At 51.5% G+C, this 19,178-nt stretch overlaps 7 protein-coding genes across 7 annotated transcripts; 2 read left to right on the top strand and 5 right to left on the bottom strand.

Moving 5' to 3' along the window:
• Positions 1–449: 449 nt before the first annotated feature.
• PV08_02911 (SUMO-conjugating enzyme ubc9) lies at positions 450–1,024 on the bottom strand (the record flags this gene model as incomplete). The annotated part of the gene is made up of 3 exons (XM_016377268.1): positions 450–703; positions 754–938; positions 990–1,024. 3 exons carry the CDS (start codon positions 1,022–1,024, stop codon positions 450–452), a joined length of 474 nt encoding a protein of 157 aa, XP_016238838.1.
• A 2,023-nt stretch (positions 1,025–3,047) lies between these two features.
• PV08_02910 (uncharacterized protein) lies at positions 3,048–5,279 on the bottom strand (the record flags this gene model as incomplete). Its single annotated transcript, XM_016377267.1, has 1 exon — positions 3,048–5,279. The coding sequence occupies one exon, from the start codon at positions 5,277–5,279 to the stop codon at positions 3,048–3,050; it is 2,232 nt and encodes a 743-aa protein (XP_016238837.1).
• Positions 5,280–5,733: 454 nt separating this feature from the next.
• On the bottom strand, positions 5,734–7,399 carry PV08_02909 (uncharacterized protein; the record flags this gene model as incomplete). The annotated part of the gene is made up of 2 exons (XM_016377266.1): positions 5,734–7,039; positions 7,095–7,399. The coding sequence occupies 2 exons, from the start codon at positions 7,397–7,399 to the stop codon at positions 5,734–5,736; spliced, it is 1,611 nt and encodes a 536-aa protein (XP_016238836.1).
• A 564-nt stretch (positions 7,400–7,963) lies between these two features.
• On the top strand, positions 7,964–8,995 carry PV08_02908 (uncharacterized protein; the record flags this gene model as incomplete). The annotated part of the gene is made up of 1 exon (XM_016377265.1): positions 7,964–8,995. One exon carries the CDS (start codon positions 7,964–7,966, stop codon positions 8,993–8,995), a length of 1,032 nt encoding a protein of 343 aa, XP_016238835.1.
• An 864-nt stretch (positions 8,996–9,859) lies between these two features.
• On the bottom strand, positions 9,860–11,752 carry PV08_02907 (uncharacterized protein; the record flags this gene model as incomplete). Its single annotated transcript, XM_016377264.1, has 1 exon — positions 9,860–11,752. One exon carries the CDS (start codon positions 11,750–11,752, stop codon positions 9,860–9,862), a length of 1,893 nt encoding a protein of 630 aa, XP_016238834.1.
• Positions 11,753–12,238: 486 nt separating this feature from the next.
• PV08_02906 (uncharacterized protein) lies at positions 12,239–14,863 on the top strand (the record flags this gene model as incomplete). Its single annotated transcript, XM_016377263.1, has 1 exon — positions 12,239–14,863. The coding sequence occupies one exon, from the start codon at positions 12,239–12,241 to the stop codon at positions 14,861–14,863; it is 2,625 nt and encodes an 874-aa protein (XP_016238833.1).
• A 645-nt stretch (positions 14,864–15,508) lies between these two features.
• PV08_02905 (uncharacterized protein) lies at positions 15,509–17,879 on the bottom strand (the record flags this gene model as incomplete). Its single annotated transcript, XM_016377262.1, has 4 exons — positions 15,509–17,225; positions 17,276–17,498; positions 17,551–17,707; positions 17,760–17,879. 4 exons carry the CDS (start codon positions 17,877–17,879, stop codon positions 15,509–15,511), a joined length of 2,217 nt encoding a protein of 738 aa, XP_016238832.1.
• Positions 17,880–19,178: the final 1,299 nt, after the last annotated feature.

Below are 19,178 nucleotides of genomic sequence, written 5' to 3'. Positions count from 1 at the left end.
GGCGCAGCTCTTGGGCAGGCATCTGCACCTCCCCGCAATCCTTTCTCTGGCAAAGAGCAACTAAGACAGCCCCCACGCTTTCACCCTTTGGGAGGATTGCACATCTCAGGCAGGTCATCAAAGGCCTGGCGAGTCTCTCGATTGTGCTAAGGCTTAGAAAGCGGCAGATCCTGGTAAACCTTGTCCCTCTCGATCAACAACACGTGGAATGCATCACACTGAATTCGTAGTCGCCAATCCTGCATGTCCGCCCAAATCCTTCGCCTTTGCGCCTCTGCAACATGCACCTAGAGAACCCTCTATGCCCAATCTTCCTAAAAAGTCCCGTCCAACTGAATAGTACCATAACGCCTCGCTGTAACTGATGCTGACACTGATCATTGATTCATGCCGTAGGATCATCGCCCATAACTCTTCGGGCCCTCAGAGGTGTGCGTTGTCCAATGCTCTCACGGCGCGGGATTTTCCTTGACGATGCTTCTGATTTTACGCTCATATGCTGCCTTATCCTTCTTAAATAGGTTGTATGCATCAGCTTGGGCCGGCGATTCAGGATTCGGGTCGTTGAGCAAATCTTGAATGCCAATGAGAATCTGCTTAATGGTGATTGCCGGTTTCCAGCCTTCTTCCTCATTCAAGATCGAAAGGCAGACGGTACCAGACGGGTAGACGTTGGGATGGAAGAGAGGCGGAACGAATTTGCCTAGTGCCGGTGAGACAGTCTTCTGGCGCAGACGAACGGATGTGCCTTACATTTGGGTGGTTTCGTAGGATATTCGTCGGGAAACGACAGCGTCAACTTGAACAGGCCGCCTTCCCAGATGGTCTTTTCCTTTCCAGGTATTCCCACTTCCCAGTTCTTCAGGTCGAGAACACCATTGGCACCTCGGACTGGCTTTGCGAAGAAGCCGAATGGGTGGTCGCGCCGCCATTGTTTCCTTCAATATCCAGTCAGCAAATGCGCCCTCTCATATTGAAGAGACACTAACCTCTCCTCCTGGAGACGATTGAGACAGAGAGACATATTGGGGGAAAGGCTCAGACTGGAAATCGAATGTCGGTTGGCCAGGCGAATCCAGATGCGGCTGAACTAAAGAATTAAAATATGGCTTGGGAATGTCTGCGGAGTCTGGAAGGTTCTGCAAGCCTGACTCTGGTTTTATGGAAAGCGCAAATCGGAAGTGAAAGATGAGATATATGGCACAAGGCAAGAAAAGTGTAAAGGTGAAGTGAACAAAGACTGATTAATTTATGTGATGAGGACGCAGCGGCAAATACCGCGAGGCGCGATTGTCGCCGGCGAGATCTGCTTGGCAGCCTCACCAGCATCAGTGTCTTTGTAGTATCTCCGCACCACTCAAAAACCACCACTCTCCCCTCGTACTCCTGTCCCAACCCTTTTGCTGGTCACGCCACGAGAATTGCCATTGTATGAGAATATTGTCAGCAATCATGGTGTGGTAGACATCACTTAACAGCGTTCTTCCCGGACTGAATATCCGTCTATCTACTCGAGTACACGCTCTCAATATTTCAGGCTGCCATCACCATCGATCGCCAACGTCTCACGCTGTTCTCATTGGGAAAGGTTCATTACCAGTGACCGTTGCTCCCTTCGGACTGCGGTAGTCCATACACTGGACATCCGCAACGACACCGAGGGATTCCGCACCGTTTCCATAATCAGTGCAGTGAAATATGGGAGGTTGCGCTGATCGTTGAGACTAAGTCAGAGCTGAGAGCCCACCACTGCATCCACTTCACGCTCCAGGTGTTGAGGACGGCGGTGAGAGTGAAGATATCGAGAGCCATGTTTGTGGTGTCGAAGCGCTGCCAGGTAGACGGTACCGATGGTCGTTCGCGACCTCAGTCTCTGGTATCGCCTTCCCCTCCTTCATGTCCACAATTTGTTTGGTGAAGTTTTACGATGTTTTTTGCACACCAACCTGCAGATTCGGTATGCGGAAGCCAGATTCCAATCGCCAGAAGACCTCCTCCTTATGTCTTCATGGAGCCAAGAAAGCAGGAGGAACATTAAGGATGGGGAAAGGACCACAATATATGGGCCCAAGTTGGTTGCGTCGAGGAAGTTTGCCTTTAGTTAATCAGCTCCTTTGATCATGTTTGTCTTCTGTTGGACCTTTCTTCCTATATGCGAGCCAGAATATGAAATTGGGGGTACAACGGCGGGAGAGTTTGCAAAATCGCCCGAGTGGAACAGGTCATTTTTAAGCAGCTTGCACTCACCGCATACGGGTAGTTTAGGTAGCGGGACCTCTCACTGAATGAGCAGCTGGACGGTTCATCTTGCATTTCGCTATAAGGCAGTCATGAAACACGTTGAGATGGGAATGCTTCACGCAGATCTGACCTACTCCTTTCACCTAGGGTCCCTCTCTGCATCATGGATATTGAGACAAAGCATATCACTGGCCAAATGATCGAGGTATCGGCGGAAAAGCCGCCGCACACGGAGGATGTGCCTCTCGATTTCATCGATCCTCCTCATCGCACCCCCCTGGCAATGAACCCAGTGCCCTCTGAAAAGTTGTCATTGTCCACCATTCTTGCCATCGCAGTAAGCAGATCATCCATTTACCGGAATTGAAAAACTTGTTATGGTGTTTAATGGCGCTTCTGCTGGTCACTGGCGCTGTCACACACAGCGATTTCCGGGGCGTTGTCGCTGTTGGAGGATGGAGGGCAATTCTCGGTCCACTATGCCATGACAGACCTGGTGAACATGGGCGAAAGACCAACGGTCCCTTCGCAATGACAATACGGACGAAGGACCCTCTTTTGGACCACTTGCTGCCGTACCGTAGATTTATGATTGATGACTGTCTCCTGCCGCGTTGCCTTTAACATGAGAACAAAAATAAAAGACAACAAAGATAGAACCAGTGCGGGCTTTCAACCTATGAGTATGTGTATATTATCACAACCATTCGAAACCTGCGTGTAGCTCAGAGGAAGAATATGGAGCAACGAAGGCTGTTGGACAAAGACGAGTTCCTCCGATTGATGGGTTTGGTTCGGGAGACACTTTAATCCACGATTACCCACGAGCAATCGTCGCGCAACCTGGCAGACTCAGCTCGCTCAATACATTGCAACAGAGGGCTTCGATGTCGTATGAAGATTTGACAGCATACTTTATGTTGGGCTTCATTACAGATTCCTGCGCCAAAGATCTTTACTTTGTTGTAAACCGGCCCAGCCCGAATTAGAATCCGCATTCCACGGTCCAGGTTAGGCTCAGAGAAGGGATCAGCCCAGTAAACATTGCCCAAGAGCTGCCGCGTCAATCGCATATTGAGAGTATTGCTCAGCGACGCCGTCATTTGAGACTCGAGGTCCAGATGTGTGGCGGTTGCCAAAACGTCGATCGCACTGACCCAGGACGCCTTTCGCCGCTGCGCCGATTTGGTCAGACTGTCAGTGTACCTCATGTAGTGCTTGAGTTCAAGCCGCGTGCCGTTGGTCGAGGCAAAGGTATCGAATGAGTACAGCCTGTCCTTGATCGGATGCTGCCAGCCAACTTCTGGCATGACGAAGCCTTTCACAGCATCGAAAGCCGGCACTGTAGAAAGGTTCAAGGCCCTGGAGACGAATGGGGCTTCGCGGATCGAACTGTAAAGCACCTGGTCCTTTTTGATTTGGCCTAGTTGCATTCGAATTTTCAATGCATCTGGATGGCCAGCGCTCTCTGTCCACAGGATATCCATTCCAGCGACGTATCCGTCCCTGGCTACCACAAGATCACAGTCATGCCAAGTATCGAGACCAGGAAGCAATTGCCTGAAGGCGTGCTTTCGGAAGTCTGAAACTTCCAATCCGCCTGAAAGGACATTAGCCACTGTGAAGTCGGCAAACTCGAGTATCTCATGGTCGAGGGGCTTGATGAACCGACTCCCTCTTTCGAAGAAGGTGGTGCATGTGACAGCAGCATCCGCGGCCACGTACAAAGCAGGATCAAGGACGTAGTCGGTCTCGACTCCGGCTTCGGAAATGCAAGAAAGGATAAAATTCCGGCATAGATGTTTGATGGGTGACACAACGTCCTCAACATTCACCATTGACAGTGGAATTCCACGACGCCAGTCGTCCACCACTTTTAGTATGGCTGCGAGTAAACCGGGATCAAAACTAGCTCCATCTTCAGCGCTCCATCCATAGTCTATGACTATTCGTTCGACCTTTGCAAGCCAGAGGGTGTGAGCAACATCGGCCAGCGATGCTTTGTTGCAGTATGTCGGTGCTCTGCAATCTGCACACTCAAGATACAATAGTCCGCGCTGCGAAATGGCCAGTATGAGAGTTTGCGCGACTTTCCCCGAGGCGATGGCGGCTTCTCTGCGCATTGTTGCGCTCTCAAACGCGCTCCAGTAATACTGACCCAGAAATGATTTCAAGGATCGAATAGGAATCTGGCCAAGGGAATCAGACTCGTCGGAAGATATTTCGAAGACAAACTCGGTTGGATCTTCACTTTTCCTGAAAACTTGCATATTCCAAGGTATATCCTTGACTGGCTCGATGTGGATACATAATTTGGCTCCAACGTCGCCTTTGATGACGGTGTCATCGATGGTCAAACATGATCTGTCCCCGAAGAGCCAGAGGAGAGACGAAGCAAGCCAGACGCAATTCTGATGGCCGACAAGCGTGATTCCGTCGACAGTTTCATCTCTAATTTGTTCAAATAGCGCTATTAGCATTTCCGCCAGGACATTGACTTCCATTCTTCGGAAAATGTCAGGGGTGGGACCTCGCTCGTCGACAGCTGACGCGACCTCATGCATCATGTCGACTGGAGCGACAAGGCCTGCCTGGCCAGAGACTTGGCTGATCATGCGGGTAATTTGGACCGCAGAACACGGAAGCTTTGCCAGTACTTTGGAAGTCTTGAGCATTTCAAACATCAGATTGCCGCATTCTTCATCCAGGAGCGTCACTTTGCAGGCAGCACACAACACAAAGAACTGGAGCAGAGGGGTGGATTGCCGCATTACCATGCACAACCCGCCTGAGGTGATACCAATCGAGGCTTTCAGATTCTGAACAGGGATAGAAGTTTGACCACCGAGGGCATTCACCGCCTCGTCGATACGTTCAGGGGAGACCGGGACACACGCACCAAGCTGTTCAACGGCTAGCACCGCCTGCGTGTGGACATCGTCTTCGCTGGTTGCGGCGATGAGGCTGCGGAGCGCATTGAGGCTGTTGAAGACGGACCCTCCAATTTCAAAAGATGGATTCACTGGTCGGACTGACATAGCGAGAATGTGATTTGGGGATGTTCATGTAGGTGAAGCCTGATTTGACATTGGTATCATGTAAATGTCGTACGCTCCATTTCAATGGGTCAATGACAACGTTCGAGGTTCTCTTGTTCAGACAAGCAGCTACAGGCGCCAAGCATGGATGTATGTTGTGCTGGACAGGATTGTATCAGCTGACTTAACATCGCACCTAACGGAGGAGGCAGAATGAGCCCCTGTATGCCTGGTCAGCCTAACAGATATAGATTTTGAGGAGGAACGATAGGTCAAGGCTGCGTGGCGCGTGGACCAAGGGCGAATCAGCACCAAAGTGGCTCGGAAGGTCTGAGCCACGTTTCAGCGCGAACTTGAGGCAAAGTCGAGTAGTGCAACCAGGAATCAGAACAGGGGTATCAACATTCTACAATACAGAAGACACGCTCAAGAACATCGCGCGATGAACGACCTGCTAGGTCTTTGTCTTTGCCGAAGTCATCTTTATCAATATCTCCATCTCCTCAATCCACTTTCTGGCGAAAACTTCCTCGGTGAAGCGTGATGTACTTGCTCGACCTCGTTGTCGCATGGCGAAGCGCTCTTGAGGATCAAGTGCGGCCACTAGGGCAAAAGCCGCCGCAAACTCTTCGTCTGTCTCAGCGTGATATCCAATTTCTTTGCCTTGGTACGGCACGACAATGTCGAGCTTGGGACCACCGCTGTTGTGGACCACGGGTATCAGACCAGCAGCAAGTCCCTCAACATTGCCAATACCGAAATGCTCCGAATACATGCCATTGGTGGAGATGCTCGATTTTTGGAGGTATTCGAGTATCACCGAAAAAGGGGCATCACAAATGAAGACGGTTGCGTCTGTGATCTTCAGTTCTCTCGCCTCTAGTCGTAAATTGTAGATGTGCTTCTCATCGGGAGTGTTGCTTCGAACCGACCCAATCAAGATAAGCTTCGGCTTGCCCTCGGGGGGGGCCTGATGGTAGAACTTGGCGAATGCTCGCAGGATCAGAGAATGATTTTTCTCCGGTCGGAACTGTGCAATGTAGAGGACGATATCCTCTCTTCGTCTCTCGCTTTCCGGCGTGACCTCGATCTTTTTTTCTAGCTCTTCGACAGGACAAGGAGGATATACAATAGGGGCGAACGAGGTTGATTTGCTCTTCGTACCCCAGAGCTTTTTGATGTGGCCTTGTGTCCACGTGGAATTGCACATGACCACGTCGATATGCCCGCCAACCCAGCCATAAAGCCACGCAAAAGCATGCCAGTATAGTCGTTTACCTCTCCCTTTCCACCCGGCGCCGGCGCCGGAGTGGATGCCACGTTGACCGGTTGTGTCGTTGAGACTGTCCAACATGTCGGTGGAAATGGTCGGATAATGCACGTAAGCGGCGGTCGGCACCTGTGGAAACAAGAGTTTGCACATCGCCACGGCAAACGCATATCCCATTGTGTCTATGAATATATCGGGAACAAGAAGCTGGAACGCATCGTAAGCGAGTATGAGAGATCCCAGAGACTGTCCTAGCAAAGTAAAATGCGGCCAGGTGCTCGCAAGAACGTAGCGTCGACTAGACAAGTACAGAAAGACCAGAGAGTGTTCTTGCAGGGTGATGCCGAATCGACTTTTGACTGTTCGGACAACAACACTCCGGTCGATGTCATGGTCGCCTGTGTAAACGGCGCAAACTGCATTCGGCCACCGTGTCTGGGTCGCTGCTATGGCAGCCCATAGGACTCTCTCACCACCTCCCCCAGCATTGCTGAAACGGATATCAACAACTTGAAGATTCTAGCAATTGGCTTAAAAATACTCACCAGAATGGATGAAAGAAGCCAACGACCCCGTCCCAATCGTCCTGCGTGGCTTTACCACCATTTTCTGCACTGCCGGCCTTTTCGACCGTCTCCCAGCCGTCTTCGCTCACGTGTTCGGCACCCTGGCTTTCGCGAACGGCATCTCGGTCTCTCTGAACTCGAGATACGATGGCAGTTCGTCGACCCTGCCCGCTGATCTGCAAAGCCTGCCCAAGGCTCCTGAGTGAGACCTTGATGATCAGCAGTCCGAGTAGCGGTAAGAGAGGCGCCACCGCCAAAGCTGCTACCATAAATGAAGTCCCCATTACTGCTGTTTGCAATAAAGCTCAACAGCGGACATTGTTTCCACGACGACTGTTGGTGCGAAGCTGGATAGAAGAAAGTGACTTAGGCGACAGGGGGATCGTGAGGCCAGGCAAATGTATCCTCATTGATCCAGCCAACAATGACGTACCACTCTAGCGCCCAGAAAGCGGCGACTGAAATCAGCTCAATTCTTCACGTGTACGCTTTCGAGGGCCGCGCCGCTTTAGATCCCAGTCCCACTACCAGCGTACACATGGACTGACTACCTCGAGGGCTGGTCGAAAGGGCAAATGAGAGAGATGTAGTTGCACAATAGAATGAGCTGATATAGACACATACCTTCTCCGACTTATTCAGCGCAAGCCACAGAGAGATACCAGATTGAAGAGGAAGAGGCACGCAAATTGTTGACCATGCAATGCGCATTCCATCAGTCGGGGAATCGGAGATGTACAGTATTTCTCTAGCCAATTTTCTCCGCAGTAACTTCCCTGATCACGACTTGTACCAGCATGTGCATGGGTTTCTTCAATGCTCTTTGACGAGCATTGATCTTGCTGCAAATGTCATTACGGCACCCTGTACGATGTCTTCCTAGTTCCTCGCTCAGATATCGAGCTCGCTCCTCTCCACGACACTGCGGGCTCCAAGCCCTGAGCCCGAGGCAATTCCATGCCTCCCGACCGAACTATCTTCTCGCAGAAGTCCTTCAACTCTCCGAAGCCACCTTTCAGCAAGTTCACAGTCTGAGTGGACTATCATGGGGTCTCTCGATCCCTCTCACGGCCGTGGTGTTTCGCCTCGCGTGGCTTCCGATTCTCTACGTCACCAATAAAGCCAATAAGCAAGAACAAAAAGTAGCCGGCGTGCTCAAGGGATGGCGGAGGGCATATCAAGATCGGGCCAGGATGAAGAACCCTCATGGAACCGAGCAATCGGCTAAACTGGCAGAGTCATGGGTACAAGCGCACCTTCGCACCAAGCTCAAAGAAATCAAGCAAAACACTCCCTACATGAGCTGGCAGGCACGACTTGCTCTGCAGTTCTCCTTCCTCCCCATCTGGTTCATCAATGCCCAAGTTATCAGAAACATGGCAGGCGATGATAGAACACTGCTCAGTCTCTTCACAAAGTCAGGTGAAGAAGCGCAAACCAGCGTAATTCATACTGAACCAGGCCTGGCAAACGAAAGCTTTCTTTGGCTGCCTGACCTGGTTCAATTTGACCATACCTGGGTGCTGCCGTTGACATTTGCCGCTTTGTCGGGGGCCAGTGTCTGGCAGATGCTCGGGAAAGACATCAAGCAAAGACAGAGCAAGATCGTAGGCATGGATCAGGGGTGGACCAGGACCCGCGAAGTCTGGATTCTCATGGTGTCCCAGTTATTTGCTGCCAGCCCTTTCATTTTCGGCTATTTGATTATCAGGGGTGAGATGCCTTCCGCCGTCGTCCTCTACATGATCGGAAGCGTTGGAATGCAAATGGCACAGCGTCCCTTCGTGAGATATGTCCTTGGCATCAACAAGTCAATGGAAGTTTTGGAGACCAGAGTTCCAGCACTCAAAGGTCAGAAAGAGGCACCCCGGAATACCTGAGCAGCAAGGAATCTAGATGGGAAGTTTCTCTGTCACCAAACCGGCATTCGATGTTTGCACGACACGGCAGAGGTTGCCTTCTAAATCGAGCTGCATTCTAAGAATCTCCAAAGACCCCACCGTAACCTCTCAATGCTCAGAGCCAGGCTCCATAATACAGTCAGTCAGGAGAACATTTCCAAATGGGGCTGTTATTTACTATGGCATTGGCGTGCTCTCACGACGAGGCACGGCTCCGCGCCAGATGCATAGTGGGTAGTCATTGCCTTGACTCTGGTGGTCTCCTGGTTCGGAAATCCTAGGGAAAGGCAATGAGCCGTTGTTATCGAAGCGGACGTCACACTGGTGGATCGAGCTTGCACCTGGACAATGCTATGCCAATGCGAAGCCCATTGATAGTCAGTCCGTCTCTTCGTGAACATGTCGTTCAATTATCGGTATACCAATCGACGGGGGATATATCAATCGGTTTCTATGCAATTGGACAGGTATAGAAACGGATTGGTCTATGTCAAGGATACCTAAGACCATATACGCGACCAGATTATGAGAGGCCATAGAAAGAGTCGAAATAGGATGAGGACTTGAATTGTTACCCCTGCGGTTATGGCACAGTGATCAGAGCTCTTGCAGTCTTCCCTGCGCCGGCTTTCTTCTCTATCCATCTCCTTGGACTGTATGACTAGAAAACGACATGATGTGAACCGAAATATACAACCTACACAACCCACACTGTTTCATTCAGAACTGCCCTTCTAACTTCGGACTCGTCGCATCGGACGGATTGCCGTAGCTGGTCACTCGGCGTGAGCTGAGATAGTGCAGTGGATATTGAAACTTCATGTTTATTCTCCATTGTGTGATTTACAACTTTGCTTTCAGACCTTCTCCATCATTCTTTGCGGTAGCTTCTGAATTGACCACAACGGCACCAGTATCTTCTCCTTCTCCAAAGAAAATCACCTCGACCGTCAAATCGTCCCTGTATCGTCGGCTGTACGGGCTCGGTAACGTCAACAACGCACATACCATGTCTCTGTCCTTTCCACCAAGCGCGTTCCTGACCAGATGTGTCGCAGCATTCTTGTCCTCGACAACAAATCGTCCATTATTCTCACTCTTGACGTCCCATTGTTGTTGGCGAATGGGCTTCTCGCCACTCCCAGCTTTACCGTTGTCGATGCGTCCAGTCTTGTCCATATTCCCCCCTTTTTCAACTGGGAGCGCACCTGGAGATGAAGATTTAAACCAGCTCGTCAACCATGCGGTGTTGTTGGATGACTTGCTGGCTTGTTTGTTCTGCTGCTCGATCCACTGGCCCACGAGACCAACGACTTCTTCGTTGGTAAGCATTTCCCACAGGCCGTCAGTCGCCATCACCACGAAGTCACCCTTGGACGGCTCGATCGATGTGCTAGTTACGACGGGTTCCGCCGTAACGTACGGAGGTGTCTTGAGCAACGGGTGTGGTGTGCGGCCGAAAAAATGTCTCTTGACTCGATCCTGTGTGTCGCGGGACCATTTGTAGAATGCGTCGCCAAAGGCCCGGGTAGGTTCCAGATTACCCAGAACGCGGCCGGCGCGAATAACGTGCTCTTCACCGGGATGTTCAGCACGCATTCGAGCTTCTTCGTTGGGATTGGAGCCGGTTTGATCCTCGGACAATGGAGTCGCGAACCATTTGCCGGTTTGTGTGTTGCGTCGTCCAAGAACCGCTCTACTATCACCAGTGCAGGCCACGCGGAGGGTTTTGCTTCTGGAGTCATAAAAGGAGAGCAAGGCGCAGGAGCCAGAAAGGGCGGGGGCGAGGATCTCAGCGGCCAGACGCTTGCTCGGGTTTTTGCTTAGCTTGCTGACGCTATCGAGACAAATTTCGTTATCCAACTTGACAAAAGCCGACTTCAAAGCTTGGTCAATAGCAGCCGGAGGAGGGAAGGGCGATTTAGCATCAGCCAATGCGGCCTTGTAGGTGCTATTCAGTTCGCGTGCAGCAAACGAGATCAGCACCTGACGCAGTTTGGCTGAAGTCGTCCAGCCCGAGTGACCATCAAAAACACCCCAAAACATCCAGTCTGATGAGGCAGCACCATCTGTCGCAGCAACAGAACTAGGAACCTCTACTATCTTTTCAGAGTGGTCATCCTCAATGGGGTCATTGCTCGGTAGTTGGACGACATCATATCGGACCACGCCACGTCCTCGGCCAACAAGATACGACTGCTCGTTTTTCCGTAGTTTCTCGGTGGCTTGCTCTGGGGTCATCATCTCGAGAACCTTCCTCCCGTAGTCATCCGTGTCTTTTGCTAGTGGTCCTTCGCCCACAATTGCGCCTGTGAAAAATTGATCGTTGTCGACGACCAATGCCTTGCGATTGGGTTCTTGACCTGCAGTTACTGAGGCAAGACTGGTGGGCTCTGATGTTGGCGAGGTAATGTCTGGTTTGGTGCTCAGACTTCTCATCGATTGAGCTGATAATGGTGCGGTCGGATTTCGCAGAAGTTGTTCTGGGCCATCACCTCGATATGCATACCATGCGGATATGGCTCCAAGCGTCCCGACAAAAGCGATTGGGATTTTTGGAAGACGCATAGAAGCCTGCAATGGCTGACGAGAGGTGCTATATCTCCGTATCACCGCGTTGGAGGAGGCAGATACAGGTGCTGCATTGCCTGGGGCCGACAAGATCGACTTAGGGACGAACTTGCGAAAAGCAGAGCGTCGAGCAGTACGAAGAGCGAAAACGGCTGCTCGACGCATTGGGGCGGTTCAGGTCAGGGATATGAGGGCGACGACATGGGAGAAAAGGGTGCGTGCAAAGGGAGCGACGATGGATATCAGCAAGGACACTGGCGACGTTCAAAGCATCATCATTGCCTGCGCCGTCTACGAGGCGAACGTTATTATTACCGTATGCTGTGTTACTTAAGCAGAGGCTGGTGTGGCTAGTGATAGGCCTAAGGAGTAGCTACCTTAGGCTCTGATTAGCAAGAGTCCAGCCAACTGGAGGCTGGATTAGGCGGCCTTTTACCGGGACTAGTAAGGGCTCTTTCCACCCCGCGAGCCTCACCTAAAAAAGTTATTGGAGAGAGGATGCGTCATATCTCCCTTGCAAAGTAAATATCGAGGACTTTGTCCCCTCCACAAATTTCCTCCGTTTGTTTATTATCCCTCTCAGTAATCTTGCAGAGTCACAGTTTACTTGTCCAGTTCATAGACAATCGTTCATACCGCTGAGCCACGACTATGTCTTCCAGAGCCTTACGAAAACTCCAGCGTGAGCAAGAACTCCAGCGACAAATCGAAGCGGCCAAAAGGGCATACGAAGAGGCCGAGGAGTCGGAGGAAGAGGATGATCTGCTAACCAGCTCCAATCGTCCAGTCAATGCATTCGACATGCTAGAAGATGCTGAGAATAACGAGGACGAGCCAGAAGAAGATTTGCCCGCCTCACAACCCGCAGTGCCCGCAGAAACTACACCTCCCCCATCGTCCTCAAAGTCTAAAAAGAAGAAGAAGAAAGGCAAAGGGAAGAGCAAGCCGAAGACCAAGAACATTGAATCCACCATACAGCAAGACGAATCAGGAGATGAAGTCGATCGAGCTCTCAAGGAGTTGGCAATCAAGGAGGCCCGGGCGACTACCGCCACTGAAGATGAAACCCCAACCTGGGAGGCCCGGGCGACTAAGTTACTCGCGATAGACGAAAAGAATCTCAACCCTGTGAATGAAATGAAAAGTCTTTTTGGGAGCATTGCTCTAGAGACACAAGAGTCTAGAGCCAATTCACGCCAGCAGCGGCGCCGCGATCAGAATCTCCAAGGCGGAGTTGACTTGGCAACTGCGCTTACAGGCCGATATTGTGTTGGAAGCAGAGGTAAAGAGTTGGGCGCACTTGCTCACCGAAGGAATATTTTCGTGCAAGGCAGAGAAGAATGGCCATTGGCCACAAGTGGTGGATTGAGCATGGAGTACGTCAACGACTCGAGGCACGATCTGAAAACGACCTCGTTCGAGAAAACCTACAACATCATGCACAATACACTCTACCAGGAAACTCAATTACAGTTTCGCATGGCGGTTGAATCTATGGATCCGCAACGGATGATAGGTCTGCTGTCGATGTATCCCTATCACATCGCTACTCTACTCCAGGTATCGGAAATCGCCAAACACCAAGGTGATCACGCTGTCTCCGGGGACCTGTTGGAGCGGGCCTTATTCTCTTTCGGCAAGTCGGTACACAGCTCTTTTCCAGCCTCGCTAAGAACAGGTGTCGCACGGATACCGTTCGATAAGCCGGCCAACCGAGAACTCTACTTGGCAATATGGCGGTACGTTAAGAACCTTGAGATGAGAGGCACATGGCGGACGGCGTTTGAGTGGAGTAAGATTCTTCTTCAACTGAACCCCATTACCGACCCGTACGGAGTTACCCTTATGATCGATCAACTCGCACTGAGAGGTCGCCAGCATGACCAGCTGATAGAGATTTGTTCGGACGACGCTTATGGTCAGGCATGGGATTTCCTTGCTAATATTCAGATCTCTTTGTCTCTGGCATATCTCCGATCAGGAAAGCCCCAAGATGCAAGAAGACAATTGGCCGTCGCTATGCACAAGTACCCTTATATCCTGTCTGCATTAGCAACTGCGCTGGACGTCTCACCTCTGCCAAAATCCTTGTGGGCAAAACTACCATCCACTGATGCTGAGAAACTGCACACGCAGCTCTACGTGACACGTGCCAAAGACCTCTGGAACACTCCAGAGACCATAAGTCTGCTTGTTGAAGTGGCAGAGACGTTGTCGCATTACAGCGATGCCATATCTGCGGCAGCGCCTGCTCCAAAGCTAGAGATCTCATTAGAGGAAGCTCGCCACATCATGTTGCTCGAAATACCCTCACTCATCTCCCTCTTACCACGATCCTTCACCTCCAGGCCTACCTCTTCCTACGATGTCTTACCTCCCCCAACATCCGACGCAGATGGCTTCGTCGTACGTGCTCCAGCCGGTGCACAAGGTGCTGAAGGCCCATTGCAGGCCATCTTCAATGCCGCTGGTGCCACTGCTGGCGCCACAGGAGGCCTCCTTACACGATTAATGCAATGGTTTCAGACTCCCGCAGGTCCTAACGACGTAAACGGTGAGTCCGATGGTCAGGCTGCTTTGCAGGAATTCCAACAACTACTTGGCGAGGACCTATCGCCGGAGCTCGTGCAGCAAGTCTTACAGCTTGAACTCGACGGCCACAACGGTCCTTCCAATGAGCCTGTGACGGCTGCTGGTCTCGGTATGGTCGGGGGATGGGATTACTACCAAGATGCTGATCAGGAGAACTCTGAGGTCAACGAAGAGGACGAGGATAGCATGCCTGAGTTGGAACCCTTGTCAGACGACAACGAGCCATCTCAGCCTGCGTCGGTGTTTCGTAATCCGCGGGCTGCTATGGTCGAGGAAGATGATGATGAGAACGAAGATCGACCTTCGCATTCAAGTCACCAGCCAACCGGGGGCGCTGTGCTGCGGCACGTAGACTCGGACTCAGAAAGCGAAGACATCACGTCTCGTTCTGCAAGGGTCCAACCGGCTCCGACACCGCCTACGGCATCGGCAGGTGCAGGTTCAAGCAGTGGTCCCTCGGGTGCGACATCTGATGAATCCACCTTCGCCGACCCGCAGCGTCTACAGCGTTGGCTGATCACCTCTGGTCTAAGTGATCTCCAATCGAAGCCGGAAACACTAAGCTTGTATGTGTCTAGGCTGAAAACGCTCCCTCGCAAAGCACAGCAAGACTGGGTGGTTAGTATGGTCAGACAACGAGCCGGAGCAGACGTGGAGGAAAGAGTGAAGTCTGCTCTCCGTTGATGATTACCGTGGAACAAATGCGATGACCTTAATGTTCATGCACAATGACTAGCAACGCCGATACGTTCAAGGGCGAAAAAGGCCAAGATCACGACGCAACGAGGAGGAAGCAAAGAGAGATCTCAGTAGATGGTGTCTCAAGCAGCACTCAAGGATCCGTAGCTTCATAGTACACTGAGCCTTGAAAACAACCTTCCCTAGCTGCTGAATGCTTTAAGCTGCTATAGGAGGTATTTAGTGGCGTGGCTTCTGAATTCATCCATCTCGGACAAAAAGGCAAACTCGAGCAGCGCGTTTTTTGGTTGAATTAATTCCATGTTCTGACCACGAGTGCCTCTCGCGGTAGTTAAGCTAGCTGACTACAGACGGGTACAGAGAAATTCGGGTAGTTGACCAGTAGAAACCACGAGGAGACCGAGACGCCCTTTCTGCAGCACTGGAAACGTGCATGCTTGACGGGCCCCCCAACTCAGATCTGCTGAAACGTTGAAATTGCCATCTCTCTCTGGCTCTGTCTCCTGTGCGGTGCTTTGTCTTCTGTCCTCAAGCGAAACCTTCTGATCTTTTATCTGCGATGCTTGCTGACCGGCTTGCTGACCCTCAGGTTCGTACATGAGAGTCCGTCCCGAAGTGTGGGTGGCTAACTCAGAGTTCCTCTTCCTCACTCCCGTCTTCTGCAACGGAGTTGGGGTGTGATGAAGTTTTCTGTTCTAGAGCAGCCAGAAGAAGAGCGTAACCAGGTCCTGGGGTGGCGTACTGACGTTTTGAAGGAGGCCGCGATGCTGCCGCCGCAAACTGGAACGGTTTGACAGGGTTTTGTTGGTCTCGCAGAGCATCAGTGGCCACTTCTTCCCCGACAGGAGATCCTGGTCCAGACTCAAGGCCAGTCAGCTTGGCTTCAAAGGGGTTCTTCACCTTCTTTCCCGATCGACCTCCATTTGTGGACTTGGACTGTAGCACCGGCTGCTTGACCTGGCTGCTTATGTCACTGGTTTCCGACGCAACAGGATCCATTTGAGAGATATCCTTGGCCATGGGATGCGGCTCATAATCCTCTCCGGGAGGTGCTGCCCATTTCGAGACAATCGCATGCTTTGTAGCTTTGGCCTTGGCCTTGGCGGATGGTTTAGCAGGCGCTTGTATGCCCATGGCATTCAATGGAGAATTCACAGCGGCGACCAGTGCTTCGTCCAGGGTTCGTGGCGGACCTTGTGGAACTTGAAGCGGTCGGGAAACAGCCGCTTGTGCAACCACTTGATCTGAGGTCCCTTCTGGAGCAGGATCTCGTGGCTGGAAGGGGTTGACGGCTTTGGTGGAAACCTTTGTAACAGTGCTAGCAGGCTCGTAGGAGGGGACCATCAATGTCGGAGTCTGCAACTTAGACTTGATCAAGGCAGCTTCGTCATGAGCCTGAGGCTCTCGTGGGTAGTCGTGAAGAGAGGTTTCGCCTTTTTTGATACTCTCTTCGAGGGCGAGAAGCCTGGACTCGGGAATATACCGTACTCCATCAATGACAACGACACCCTTCTCTCTGCGCTTACTGGCGACAAGTACAGCACTACCCATGTCTTCAGGAATAGGCGAGTCCAGAAGGCTCCTATTCTCCGAGGACACGCCTGTTGGGAGTGGACTTGGAGGCACATTAGGTTTTGTCGATGTTATGTTTCCGAGACTTGCGCCTGAAATACCTAGACCAACAAGAGCTTTGGAAGCTTCAAAGATATTGGTATCTTTGACCGGTTGCTCGCTTCCGACCGACGGGGAGATAGAAGAAAGTACTGTAGAGCTAGGTGCACCGTCCGTATGAGTGGATAGCTGTGTACCTGCAAGTGCGGCACTGGCGGAGAATGAGAATTCTGCAATAGGAACTTTCCGGATGCCAGGTTCGTCGTGACCAAAATCGGCAACGGATTCTTTGTCTTCTTGCTCAGTTTTGGCCTGGGTTTCCATGATAGGAGCAGCACTACCAGAGGAAACAGCTCCAGCAGAGGATTTCTCAGACTTTGATTGGGAGCGCGAGGCTATTATGTTTGTGGCGAGTGACATGAAAGTCGACGCATCGGCTAAAGGAACTGCGCTTCGAGGTCTAGCTGACAGACGTGAGGATGGGATCGTAGCCGATTGGGGTCGCCGGGTGTGAGCGTTTGCTGCACCAATCTGAGATGCGTTTCCAACGTTTGTGCGTGGATGCTGTGGTGTCGGAATCACTCCAAAGGACATCGATTGGCCTGATCCTGACAGAAAAGGTGACCCTTCTAGAGCCGGCGGCGGCCATGGTCTATTTTGGAAGGGGCGGGTACGATCTCTCTTCTTCGAGCCCGACGCTTCGGTAGTCTTGCGCGCAGGGCTAGGAAGCTGATCTCTAGAGACATGGTAAGCAGATAAGCATGGACTGAGAGTGCATTGACATACTGTTGACCCGAGATAGTACTCTTAGCAGCGTTGGTACTTGCACCATGCTTGAAACGTTTGGTGCTGCCTCGGTCGTCATAGGTATCGTTGAGCGTTAATGGACGACCAGCTCGCCGCTCGGTTTCTGCAAGGGAGTGGGCGAGACCGGCTCGATGAGTATTGCCTGTTCCAATGACACGCTCACCATGTGCGGTCTTTCGTGCTTCGTCACTAGTGCCCCAGTCTAGATTATGTCAGAGATAGAAAACTTAGGAGGAAACTGGCAGGTGTAGTACTGAGCCATTGGGATGTTTGCTTCTTGTTCTTTGCAGCAATCTTTGCCTCCGCGCTACCTTCGTCATCACAGAGACGGAGGAGCTCGACATTCGCTTTCGTAGGACGACGATAATCGCTTGTTTTGATGTGGTCGGCGGTCGCAAGACTAAGATCTGCCTTTGACATATGTCAGCGTCAAGTATGTGGCCGCGACTAGAGCTTTCCTTACTGTCATAATTTGCATCTTGTCATACTCTTTCCGGGTGTTTGGTGACATCTCTGATGGAGCTGGGCCTTCATCAGATTCGTCGTCCTGAGCCTGAGCCTTACGGCTCTTCTTTCGTCCCATATTCGCGATTTTGCTTGACGCAAGTAGAAAGAGACCTCTGCTTGAAGGCAGCTCCCGCGCGGAATATTCGAAACTTGACAAGGGTTCTGATTATCCGTTGACCACGCGTAGTCCTCTAGAGTCAAAACGCACCCTAAACAGTCCTCTAGCCTCGTATCTGAAGCTCGAGACCTGCAGGATAAGGATCGATGTGAGCCTTGCCACCTAATCCAGATGGTAAGACACCGCGATCAAGGGAAGCCCGTACGAAGAAAGGTGGTGGAGAGAGGGGAGAATGGAGAAGGGTGAAGTTTTCGGCATGTGAGCCTCAGATTTCAGATCCAGATAAACAAGAACAAACAATGAACACTCTTGGCATACCATCTCTTGCTTGCGTCGCTTAGTCGTCGAGACAGAGAGAACGAGGGGAAGAAGAGTGACCCCTCAGTGCAGTGGGTTGCAGTAAGATATGGTCTAGGGTACTGCAATGAGAAAATCACAAGGGCATTAGAGACTCAAAGATCACTGATTGACGTACAAATGAACTGGGTATCGACAAGGAGACAACCCAGAAAGGGCAGACTGAAGGAAGTGAAGTGAGGTGAAGACCAAACAAAGATGCCCTGTCTACTGATGTGTTCCTCAACACAAACAAAGTCTTACCCTTCGACAACGTTGCTCCCCATATACCATTCAGCCATCATCATTCCCTCTCAATCTCCACCCACTTCGCCCAGACGCTCGACAGCCGAGAAGCCATAGCACAGAAGAGGAGGAACCCATCAGAAAGAAGCGTGGATAGACAGCACGTCCTATGGATATCGCAGGCTCGTGGACATGTTCTGGTTAGCTGGCCAGACTTGCAATACCTGGACAGAAGATTGCCGGCCAGAGTCAAGAAACCGCGAACTGGAGTGGCCCAGGCGGACCAAGACACCTTACAACGAGGCTCTTCATGATCTTCTGATGTATAGCAGTATCAAGGGTATTGGGCCCCATGTTGTTTGTGCCCAGTTGCCGTCTCGAAGACCGAAGAATGGATCACAGTTTGTGTACGGAGTACGCTGGCAATATGCATGGATGCGGCAGCCACGGTGAGCAAATGTGAAGGGGCAGGAGCCAGAAGATGTCAGCAATCTCAGGGTGTTTGACTACCAAGAGGTAAGAATGTCTAAGCATCTTTGGTAGTTTGGTCGGCCGCGTATCCTGGAGGTCCATGAAAAGGGATGAAATGATGTTGAGAGAAGCTGATATCGGAATTGACCATCCGGATGGAGCCTTGCAATGTTAGCGCCGGCCGACGAGTCACGGTGGATTCTC

Source organism: Exophiala spinifera, assembly GCF_000836115.1.
Source record: "Exophiala spinifera strain CBS 89968 unplaced genomic scaffold supercont1.2, whole genome shotgun sequence".
Classification (NCBI taxonomy): domain Eukaryota; kingdom Fungi; phylum Ascomycota; class Eurotiomycetes; order Chaetothyriales; family Herpotrichiellaceae; genus Exophiala; species Exophiala spinifera.
This window is presented reverse-complemented; position numbering and strand designations above follow the sequence as displayed.